Source organism: Protopterus annectens, chromosome 15.part0, assembly GCF_019279795.1.
Source record: "Protopterus annectens isolate FY-2018-M chromosome 15.part0, PAN1.0, whole genome shotgun sequence".
NCBI lineage: Eukaryota > Metazoa > Chordata > Ceratodontiformes > Protopteridae > Protopterus > Protopterus annectens.
Genome location: NC_056749.1, coordinates 428,288,857 through 428,301,322, shown reverse-complemented (window position 1 = coordinate 428,301,322; position 12,466 = coordinate 428,288,857). Strand labels below are relative to the sequence as shown.

The 12,466-nt window shown below is 37.6% G+C and overlaps 1 protein-coding gene across 1 annotated transcript in view; it reads left to right on the top strand.

Annotated features, from left to right (window-relative positions):
- Positions 1-12,466, top strand: part of MTM1 (myotubularin 1) — a 1,351,953-nt gene that overhangs the window by 1,065,060 nt on the left and 274,427 nt on the right. Inside the window, exon 9 of the mRNA XM_044057169.1 lies at positions 9,548-9,736. Within this exon, the coding sequence (XP_043913104.1) occupies positions 9,548-9,736 (189 nt within the window). The remainder of the gene's footprint in view (positions 1-9,547; positions 9,737-12,466) is intronic.

Genomic DNA, 12,466 nt, shown 5'->3' with positions numbered 1-12,466 from the left:
TTGGCACCCCCAACTCAGCAAGGATCGTCCCCCTGGTGTACTGTCTCATGACACGGAAGTCAGAGTCTGCATACAACAATATGTGGGAGATACTTAAGGGTATGGCTGCAGAACAGGGATGCACCTTGGCTCCACAGTATATTATGACTGATTTCGAGAAGGCAGCAATCCGCGCCAGCCGTAAGGCATTCCCTAACAGTATTCTGAAGGGGTGCCTATTCCATTTTGCACAGATCATTTGGCACCAGATCCAGCATCTCCACCTTGTAGTCCTCTATGGTACGGACACTACTTTCTCAATTGCCATCCGCAAGCTGATTGCGTTGGCATTCCAACCGCTGGAAGATGTTATCCCTGCATTCCTGGACATTGTGGCTACTTTACCAGACTATGCTCAGCCTATTGGCGTATTTCTGGACCATCGTTACGTGCGAGGCCAACCACAGAAGTATGCATCTAAGCTGCTCAGCACAGCAACGACTGCTATTGTCCTACCCTTTGAAGTTTTGGAATGTGTGTGATGTCTCTGACATGGACTTCCCGTGGACTAATAACCAGGTGGAGGCATGGCATTGTTGGCTGAAGGTGTTACTGGGACACCCTACAGTGCAGCTGTCCGTCCTTCTGTCTGTTCTGCAACAGGAACAGAACCTGACAGATACCTGATGGGAGTCTCTTTTGAGGGGGATGCCTGTGACACCCCTTAGGAAGGCTATTGTTGTAAGGGAGCATCACCTAAAGCACATCTTGCAACATAAGTGTGACTACAATGATGTGCAGGATTTCCTCCGTGCTGTGGCACATTTCTGCAAGTTGTGATTATATTTGGGTTTAGTACGCACCAAGCACTACATACATCACTTTACATATTGTGTTAATAAAGGCTTTGCCCACAGCACACAGGTTTCACGTTACCACTTTCATGCCCACTTGGCATCCTGTGCCAGCCACATGTTCCAATTACGGTTACACATGGTGGCTTCTAGGGGGATGCAGTGTGTATCATTGTGGGGGTTGTGTCTGCCATCTCTGATTAGGTTGCAGGGGGTTCCTCTATTCCCACAGGGAATCGTCCGCAGGCATTTGTCACTGCAGCTAAACTGCCAGCCTGCCATGTGTCCACATCCGACAGTCTCACAGGGGGGGTGTCACGCCGCCTAGGTGCCTGAACCCAGATCCATCAGATCCAGCTTCGTGCAGGCCCATTTCAAAACTAAACCATGATTATAAAGTGTTTGTGTGTTATTGGCTAAAAGAATGGCAAAAGTGATACCGAAATTGATAGATATGTGTCAATGTGTAGTTTTGTGGAGGGAGACAAACATTTGACAATATTAAAAGAACATTGATGATCAAGAGGGAAGAAAAATGTAAGGAGATACCACTGTTATTGGTGGATCATGATGCAAAGAAAACATTTGACAGTGTAGACTGGGACTTCATGAGTAGGGCAATGGAAGCATTTGCTTTCCCTGATACAGTCATAAGGTTGATTAGGAGTATATATGAGGGATCGGAAGCAAAAATTAAAGTGGGTGGTGTGCTCTCCGAACGTCTGCTTGAGTAGAGGAACCAGGCAGGGTTGTCCACTTTCCCCTTTGTTGTTTGCTTTATATTTAGAGCAATTGGCAATGAAAATAAGGAACTCAGAAATTCAAGGATATAATTGGTATGGTAGTCAAGAAAAGCTGGCTGTGTTTGCAGAAGATATTATTTTATACATGACAAAACCAGGAAGGGATATTACTATGTTGTGGAACATTTTAAGACCTTTTCAAATCTTCTCAGAATACAAAATTAATGAAGCTAAAACAAAGGCAATAGCAGTAAATTATGCACTCACACACAAATTGGTCCAGCAATATCTATATTTATGGCGACATGATAAAATGATGTATTTATGAGTATGGATTAGAAATGATTGTGTTGTGGCAGCTAAGGATATGTGGGAAGAGACTAAACAGAAGATCATACAAAAATTGAGAAACTGGAAGCTTTGTTATGTGGAAACTAAGATACAAGAAAGTGAAATGTTTTTAGTCCTTTTAGTGTTATACACGTCAGGCATATTTTTATCAACCAGAGGAGAAGCTGTGTATAGCAGTTAAAAAAGAGTTGAAGGGTTTTATCGGGGAAGAGAAGACAGCAAGGGTCAAGTGGGATAAGCTGATTCTTCCAATAGAACAAGGCAGACTAGGATTACCCAGTTTGAGGGGGTATTTTAGAGCAACACAGTTAAGGCTCTTATACGTAGCACAAGCAGAAGAACATAATTCAAAGTGGAAAGGAGTTATGATGATACAGGAGGGGAAGCTCAAGAAATAAGGAGAGATTGGGATTTTGGATGCAGACTCCTAAGAAGAACAACAAAAGTCATAGAGAGTATTATATTCATATAATAGCAGGGAGTATTCCAAGAACTAAGCCAGCATGAGAATGGGGAAAAGAGATTCTGCCAATAGGGATGACTGCAGTTAGGGATACAGATAATAGGCAAGAGGGAGCTGGAATATATTGGAGAAAACTGGCAAAGGAACCAAGGTATTGGGAACAAATAACTAGAAAGGGAAAGGTAATAGACTGGGAATAGGCCAAGAATTGATTTGGACTGCAGGTTAGAGATTGCCTTCCCTATCAAGGATTGATATCAGAGTATTGGCAAAGAGAAAGAAATAAGGGAGTCTTAAATGAAAGACCTGCATTGGTAGAGTTTTTCATAGAATTTAGAACAGAAGCTGCCTTTAAAAAATGAATAATTAGTAGGACATATAAAATATTGCATACTAATTATAAGAATCAATCAGAGGAGCTTAGAAAGGATTGGGAAGAGAGACTGGATAAGTAATCCACAAAGAGACAATGGGGTATATATGTATATCTCCCAAATATGCAGCAAAGTCTAGAAGATTTGATAGCTTTGCCAGGAAGTGTTTACATAGGTATTTTTATACCCCAAATAGACTTCAAAGAATTTTTACTCGTATGGATACCAAATGTTGGAGGTGTGATGGGCAAGAAAGAGGTGGCTGGGAACATATTTTTTGGGAGTGTAATGAGCTGACAGACTTTAGGGATTCCCTGTGATCTGCTCTGTCGAAGATGCTGGGTGTGCAGATTGGACTGACTGGGGATATGATTTTTTTGAGCTATGATACAGAATCAGAATTGCCTAGACATAGTAAAGCCTTGTTAAGTCTAATTATGGTGGCTGCCTAAAAAGCAATTACTAGAAAGTGGAAATAAAAGTCTAGATCAACTTTATTAGAAGTAGTAAATATAATAACAGAGATTAAACAACTGAAACTGGAAACTTTAAAAAAGGGACGGTGCAAACTACATAGAAAAAATGAGAATTGTGGGAACAATATATGCAGAGAAGGAATGAGGTTTAAGAGGCAGGATTTGAATGAAACATATAATGCTTAACTGACAATGACTGGATAGATTATAGCTGATATATAATGTTTGCAAGACATTTAATGCTTAACTGACAATTACTGGATACATTATAGGTGATGTATAATTGCAACAATAGTTGTTTCAATGGGGTCTGTGATGTATAATGTTTGCAACTAAAGTGGTGTCAGTGTTTGTTTTTCATTTATATAAATGTAAGATTGCCTATGTCATATGTGATAATTTAATAAAGATATTTATTGAAAAAAAAAGGAAGGTAGGCTTGATCCATAAGGGAGTAAATAACAGAATAGTGAAGAATGTTGTTTTCAAAGGATTTGAGTGAATATCTGAGTGGCAGAATAGTGTAACAGTTTACCAGATGCAATTATTAGCACTGCAGTACTTGTTTCAGGAATCTGTGAAATTGCCATAAAAGAGAACAGGGTTCCAAATGGAGAGATGATAAAGGGGTCTGAATGGAGAGATGATAGATCAGCAAGCAGAGAAGAGTAGAATTGCCGGAAATGAATTCATCCTCAAGTCTTGGTGAGTAGCTTCACAAAGTGGACCCTGTTTTACACAAAAATCTCACTAAAATGACCCTGATGTCTGTATTTTATATAGCATATATCATGGACAGAAGTAGGTTAAAAATAAAAAAGATAGCTGGGCGCAAGACCCAGGATAAAAAGGTGCCCAGTCCTGGTAGGCCCACTGGTGTCAGGACTGGAAAAATGTAGAAACCTCAAGGCACAGAAACATTCCTACAATGAAGCTAGGCCAAGCTCAGGGTGAGGATGGCTCCCCTGTTGTAGAAGGAATTAGTAGTCCACAGAAATCACAAAAACTGATAGACCAAAAAAGATTTTAGACTGGACTGTTGAGGATAAGAAAGAAATTATGTATTGTTACTATTATGCACAGAAGCCCCAACTTTCCAGACAGAAGATTTTTAAAAGGATTAAGAGAGAAATTAGAGGAAAGAAAAATACCTGCAAAAGAAAAACTGTCAGAAGGTTCAAATAAAAGTGTGTTCATTAGTACAACAGATTTATGAAAAACATTATATAGACCAAGAAAAAAAAGAAGCAATTGAGGGAGTATGAAAATATAAAAATAAAATCTAGAGATTTTTGAAAGGTACAAAAAAGAAATATGGACATGGGAAAGAAAGAGAGGTCTGATACATGTAATATTTATGCAAAGGAGAGAGCAAAATTAATCAATGCAAAAAAGATATTCTAAGATAAATGCAGGCAAATCCATCCAGGTATGGAAAAATTCACAATACAGAAAATAAGATCACAAAGAGGTAACACAGAATAGAATATTTGTAAAGAAGAAGTTAAAAAAAAATAGAAGCTGGCGTTATGGAATACCTGAGAAGTGAAGGATTTAGTGTAGAAAGTTTAACACAGGTTATATCACAGTATGATGGAACAATGAGCCCTCCAGGTAAGGAGAAGCAGGAGACAGCTGATGAAATATAGACATGGGAAAGAAAATTAGATTTAATATGGTACAATGTTTATGCAAAGGAGAAAGCAAAACTAACCAATACAAAAACAACAACACCAATGATATTTGAAGACAAACATAGGCAAAGGCATCTGGATATAAAAATTTTTACAATACAAAAAATAAGAAAACAAAGAGGTAAAGAGAAGTAGTAATTGAGAAATTAAAGAAATAGAAACCAAGGTTATGCATTACCTGTGAAGTGAAGGATTTAGTCTAGAAAATCTGATAACATCACTGCAGGATAGAGCAAATGGATCCCCTAATTAAGGAGAAACTGGTGGAGGGAGAAACATCTGATCATTTGTTATATGATGATACTTTGGAGCCTACCATAGGAAACCATTACAACAGTTCAGTTGGAGTTGCACAGCAAAGAAAAGAACAGGAAACTGTGGCAACTCTGATGCCGTCAATGTTGTGGACTGATAGGCCAGTGAGTTCCCGTATGAAAGAGTAACGGATGGCATAGGAAGATGTTCTGGAACTTTCTATAGAATGCCGTAGGAAATGGAGAACAAAGAATGTGCCCTCAGTTTAGAAGAAAATGATCTAAGAGAAGAGTTGCTTGATTAAATAGAGTTGGAATGATATATTAAGTTCAGTGAAAGACATACACTACAGAAAGTCAATAAAACCCAAAAGGTTAGAAGTTTGATAAAACAAATGAGCACAGTAATTCAGACTGTTCATAGCAATTAATGTGATATATTACTGTGCAGCTAAATTAATAACAGATAAAGTCTTATCCCAGAAGCGCAGGGCAGTAAGGGAAAGGAAGGGGAGAAATCAAATGCCATCATGGAAGTATCAAATAGAAAAAAACTGTAAAGCAATTAAGACAACAAGTGTCACCATTAGAAAAGTATACAAGAAGGAACAGATCAACAAAAATAATCAGAAAGATAGACGTGATAAAAAACAATGTGCAATATCAAAACAGATCAGGATCTGTCCTGCACTATCACAAATAATAAATGAAAAAGAGAAGATTAAGGGCCTTTAGCATGTGCCTTACACAGACCAACTAAAATCCCTGTAACTATCCTCCGTATTGTAAGGAAGTCTTACACATGGCTTACAGAGCAACCAAAGAGCCAAACCTAATGAACTTTCTGCATGTCCATAAATCAGATAGGTCTAGGGATACCTGTTCCAGAGACTTAAATAGGACATGCTGGAGGGACAGCTTTATCTCCCAGCGACTGCCACGTGTTTGGAACGGACTACCAATTCATGTAAAACAGAGCACTTCTATGAGACTGTTCAAGAGGAACGTGGATGAGTGGATGGAGCACCGTAAATTCTTACTGGGGATAGAGCCCACATCCCTCCTGGACATCAGCAGTCATCACTAAATGTTATCTTGGGTATTGACTAGTACCTCTATGGTATTACATTGGGTTGAAATGGCTAGGCTTAAAATGGCCTCCAGGGTGATAGCCTAGTAATCTCGTATGATCCAATGAACTTAGAAGATACGCAGATGAATATAAAGGAAAAGTACAAAATAAGCAATTTATTGATGACCCAAAAACGTTTTATAGAAAAATGGGAAATACAGCAAAAGGAATTAAAACACCACCAAAAAAAGAAGTAGATCCATTTCAGAGAAATATCTGTGAGGATCCTGTGGAGCATAACAAAGGTGATGAATGCTAGAAGAAGTAAAAGAAAGAATAAGAAGTTCAAATGTACAGGATATGAAATGGGATGAAGTAACGGCCAGAGAGATTGAAACAAAGTTAAGAAAAGCTCCTAACTGGAAAATCCCAGGCCCAGATGCAGTACCTAACTTCTGGCTAAAAGTATTGATATATTTACATGAAGATTTAGCCATGAGTAAGAACTGTTTATATGCACACCCTGAACAGACATCAACCTGGTTAACAATGAACTGCAAGCTATTCTAAAAAAATATAGACCAATAATAACTTGTGTTCTGAAGACGTAAAAACTATACACTGGAATTGATACCGACAGAGTTTATAGTCATTTAGAAGAAAATGCAATCATGGCAGTAGAACAGAAGGGTAGCAAAAGAAAGTCATATGGAACAAAGGATCGTTTGTTGTTAAATAAAGCCATAATGGAGAATTGTAAAAGGTTAAGAATTTAAGGATGGATATGGATAAACTTAAAAAAAAAAAATTGACAGTATTCCACATTCATGGATAAAAGAGTGCTTAAAATGTATAAGATGCACCCTACACTTCTTGATTACATTACAACAACCATGAAACACTGGCAAACCACTTTGCAGTTAAGCCATGATAAAGGGCAAATTATTATTCTGGGGATATTCCAGGGTAACTCTGTCACCTCAGCTCTTTTGTCTTGCCCTTAACCCATTAAACTATTTAACAGATTTAGGTCATGGCTACAATTTGGCTCCCAGAAAACAGTAAAGTGTAAAGACTTCTCATCTTCTTTTTGTGGATGATTTAAAACTGTATAGCTCATCAGATGAGAAACTGAAAGCACAGCTGTAAGTGGTCAAAACTTTTTCAGATGAAATAAGAATGTCATTTGGTCTTGATAAATGTGTAAAAGCAACCTTTAAATTGGGAAAGCAGCAGCACCAAGAAAATGTCAGCCTGAGACATAGAAATGTGATAGAAAAGAACTTGAGCAAGAGGGAGTGTATAAATATTTGGGAACCGATGAAGGATCAACAATAAAATATGAACAAATGCGAATAAAACTTAGTAAAGAACATTTTAGAAGACTAAAATTAATCCTGAAAACAGCATTGACATCTAGGAACAAAGTTCAAATTATAAACCAATTTGCTCTTCCTGTCCTTACTTACAGTTTTGGAGTGACTGACTGTCCCCAAAAATTGTTGGATAGGTTGGAAAGAAAAACAAGAAGTATGTTTCACACTTATCAAATGATTTATAAAAATCAGTGTATACCAAGACTATATATTCCCCATTCTGAAGGAGGTATGCTGCAATTGTGGAACTGCATACAGATCTGCTGACCTCATCAAAGCCAACCATAGTGAAAGTTTTACAACATCAGGGAAGAAGTCTAAGATGACCTGTGTGCTTAGTTTGACAGAAGCATTCTAGTAGCAAATGGGACTGGAAATCAAACCAGAAGTATACAAAAATCAGACAGAAACTCAATGTGCCAAAAAACAAAAGAAAGAATATAAAGAGAATGATCAGATGGAAGGTAGAAAATGTGGGAAAAACATAAATATAGTGGTAGGTATAGAGATCTCTTTAAACAACCCTATATTGATCAGGGAATGGTTAAGGAGAGGTGAGTCGAAACCAAAGGATGAAAGTTTAGTAATGGCAGCACAGAGCAGTGGACTACATACACATTGGTTTACAAAGTCCATTGAACATGGGGGAGAAACAGACAAATGTAGGTTTTGTAAAAAAAAAAAAAAAATTGGGAGCAGTCACATACCTTGTTGTAGGGTGTAATATTCTCATGGCAGAGGGCCTGTACACCAAAAGGCAAAATAATGTGTCAAGATTGTTGCAGTGGGGATTATGTAAATACTACAATATAGAAGTAGCTGAAAAGTACTGGAAACATAAACCACAAAGCATTATAGAGGAAAAATGAAATCTACATCACATGGGATCACCCAACAATTAAAAAAAAAATAGATGCAAGAAAACCAGATATAGTAGTCTGTGTAAAAAGACAAAAGTAGTATTAATCATTGAAATTGCTACACCTAGCGATTACTGTGTCTCATGTACAGTGAGACTAAATGTCATAAAATATCAAGATTTGCAGGCTGAAACAAGAGCAAAGTGAAAGAAAGAAAGATATCCAGGTAATTGCAGTAGTAGTAGGAGCAATGGGATCTTATAAACAAAGAATTCACAGTCATATGTAGGTATGCTACCAATGCATGTAATTCAATTCTAGGCACATTGCGGGTGCTCCAAAGAGCCCTTTTGGTTAACATCAAAAATTGAAACAAAACTGATCTCATAAACTTTGATCATACCCTGACTTAGGAATGGGGTCCGTTCCCTTCATGGTATTAAAAACCCAAAATACTTGGAGATTTTAAACCAAGATAACATTGGAGGAAGGCAGTTGGTGTATATGGCAAAGCTGATTGATTGCAGGTACGCAGGTTGAAAGAAGCACAGAGATCACAGTTAGGGACGGCGTGCTCAAGGCCCAAACAAGTTATACAATAGGAATGAAAGTCACGGTGCGGAATCTGTTTTCCACAGGCAAGGCAGTTATTAACTTTATCTGAAATTTGTTAAAACAAGAAAAGAGGGTCCCGAATGGGGTACTTGGTAGTCGGAAACCAGAAAGAAGGTAAACAGCCAACCGGCACTAGTGCGAATTGCATCTGCTTCGGGCTCTGCAGCAAGAAAGACTGGGGAAAGGGCGTCAGCTGTCTCCCTTTATACCTGACGTTCTGACATCATTTTTACAGACGACGACAGCTGACGTTATATACCGAGGACTCTGGTATTCGGGCAGACTGAGGGCTACTGGGAGCCGGATAACCCGTATGTCAGGACTGCAACAGTGAATACACTCGAACATCTACATTTATGGTAAGTGTACACAACTGTACTTTTGAAGTGTTCATATTATTTGTTTTATTTAGTTCTTTTCTTGTTTCTGTTTACAGGTGCTGTCATGGATTCATCCAGAGAATCACGCTGTGATTATGCGTTGTAGCCAGCCACTGGTTGGAATGAGTGGCAAGAGGAACAAAGATGATGAGAAATATCTTGATCTTATCAGAGAAACCAATGGGCAAACCCAGAAATTGACCATCTTTGATGCTAGACCAAATGTGAATGCTGTAGCTAACAAGGTATCTATGGCATATTAGACTTTCTCCTAAATGATCTTATACGTTTTAATGCATAATAATGAAATGCTTTATTTACATTATTTACAAATTTAATGTAGATGGCATGTCACAGGCATTCAGGCTGATGTTTACCTGTAGAAGTGCCAGTTTTGAAGCTTGCAGTAAATATTTTTGATGCAAATCATGACAAGTCAGTTACTCAAAAAAGAACCAGGTTAATAGGGACAGGAAACATTTTTGTTCACTGTAACAATCCTCTAGTTAATAATGTTTAAGTGTGCGTGTGTGCGCATGCATACACACAGAAACACACACACACACCAGATATGGAAAGAGTGGCAACTAGTCCATAAAATGGCTTTATTAAACAGGAAAATATTGATATAGACTGTTCTTTGGCATACAGAATACATAAAAATTCTGCAGTCACTCATACGTATAGGTTCATCTGTTTTATCAAGGTAATTTTACTCAGTTTCATTCTATCTGGATTATTAGTAGAAGTTCTTCAGGCTACTTCAGACTCTTTGAGCTTGCCACTTCTTTGCCGTAGCATACACTATAAAATCGCTGTTCCAGGCACAAATGTCCCCTTCTTTGAGAAGCCATCTTGGCTCATTACCAAGAGTCATAGCCCTCCTTTTTATACACCATACTAAACAGAATGATTGCTTGTTAACATAACTGCCTATGATAACCTTTCTAATACAAAAATGAACCTGTCTGCCTTAAAGGACAGCATGTTTAAAAAACATTTCATGTACATCAATATTTGCTAATAATAAATGACTAGTGCTGCTTATAATAATGCTATGGGAACACATTTTAAATTATTCTAATGGACATGAAAAGGGGTCAGTGTGTGAAATGAATGCTTTCAAACTAACTGATGTTGCTGTTGCTGATTCATTTAGTAGTGGATACTTTACAGATGATTTGGGTTATTTTTGGTAGTTAGGAAACCACGGCTAGCTACATTTTTTGATAGTCATCTGAGAAAAATATGTAAATATACTTGCACACACGTGCATGTTGTTCCCCAGTGTGTTTATCCTGCAAGATGCAAGTTACAGAAACAAGAGGTTTTGTAGGTATGTATTTTTTTCTAGTCCTATGCACTATAATTTTTTTCTTTTAATCTCTTATACATCTGTGTTTATAAGTTATTTTAGTTCCTCATTGTATTAGTAACTCTAGCTTAATAACTCAAGGAACTGAGATTTAATTTTGCCTAGAAGCACTCGCATAAAGTAAATTTTCATTTTAAATGTCGCAGAAAAAAGTACGGGTTGTTCTCAGATTAATTTTACCTTAACCAGCACTCATTTTGAGTTTACCTCATTTAGTTTTTTTATCTACAAAAGTCGGGTTTATCATGCCAGATGACTGGTTTTGTCTTCATTCAGTACTAACATCACGTACATTTTAAAAGTGAGTGATTTCACTTATTCCATAATAAATACCATCTTTAGATCATATGCATGTCTTGGCCATTCAGTAAAGCTCTCTGTTAAAGCTACTGGAAAAAAATGGGGTAAACACATGGGTCCGGAAGGATCCAGGATACCTTTCTGAGGAAATCCATACCAGCCCCCCCTTACTGAAACACAAATAGAGATCCATCATCCACCCACAAAATGGCACACACACAACACCTACACACACACACACACACACACACACACACACACACACACACACACTACAGCTCTCAACTACATAGGTACAAATCTCAGCAGAATTAGGGACAAATCCAGAAATATTCAAGGACAGTCAGGGCACTTTTTAAAATATTAGCACTGTTAACTTGAGATGTTAACAGAATAAGATATTGTGAATTAAATATACATTTTCCGAAGTAAAAAAAGTCTGTAACTCTATTGTCATTATTTATTAATTACAACTCACCAGACTTCCAAAGGTCCCCAGTTTTAAGAGGGATTAAGAGGAGCACAGCTAAACTTTGTGTCAGAAACAGTTGAGAGGATTTGGCCACACATATCATCTGAAGCACACAAAAAAGTCAAAATAGAGGTTTCCCCTCACCATGTAATTTGGGATTATTTGATCAGGATCTGACTTTCTGAAAATAGCATGTAAAAGTTTCTTTTTATTGTAGATCAGAAGCTTGATATTTAGACACTTAGAGATTGCTCTTCACTAGAAACTGCTTTACTTTTAGTAAGAAGTTTCTTCTTTCCCCAAAACAGTTGTTTTTGCAGTGAGGGCAAGCCTCCCATATTCCTCCTTATATGTGTGTGTATATATTGTGTGTTATGACTGAATATGCAGAAGCACAAAAAATGGAAACCATCAGTATTATTGAGTACTGTTTGTTTCATGTACTCTGTGTTTGCACATTCTCCATTTCAGTCATTTACAGCACAGAAAGGTACTGTTTCATAATCCATACATTTGACCACTAGTAGTACTTGAGAGGTAGCATTTTGAGCATGATGAGGGAGTTGTTATGTTCTATTCCTCTGTACTGTTCTCTGTGGTCTGATTACATGCCATAGAATTTCAATTTAAGAACTCTAATGTAATCTGTAGTCTAATTTGATGTTGTTGAATCTTAATAATAAATTTCGTATTATGACTTCAGAGGCCTTTTGCAGTTAACATTTGGAATTTCCTCCTTTTGTATCCCTAGCTTAACAGTGTTCTAAGAGCAAGCCTTTGTGCTCAGGGGCACATTTGATGTGCAACCTGTAACATGAGAAGAAAATA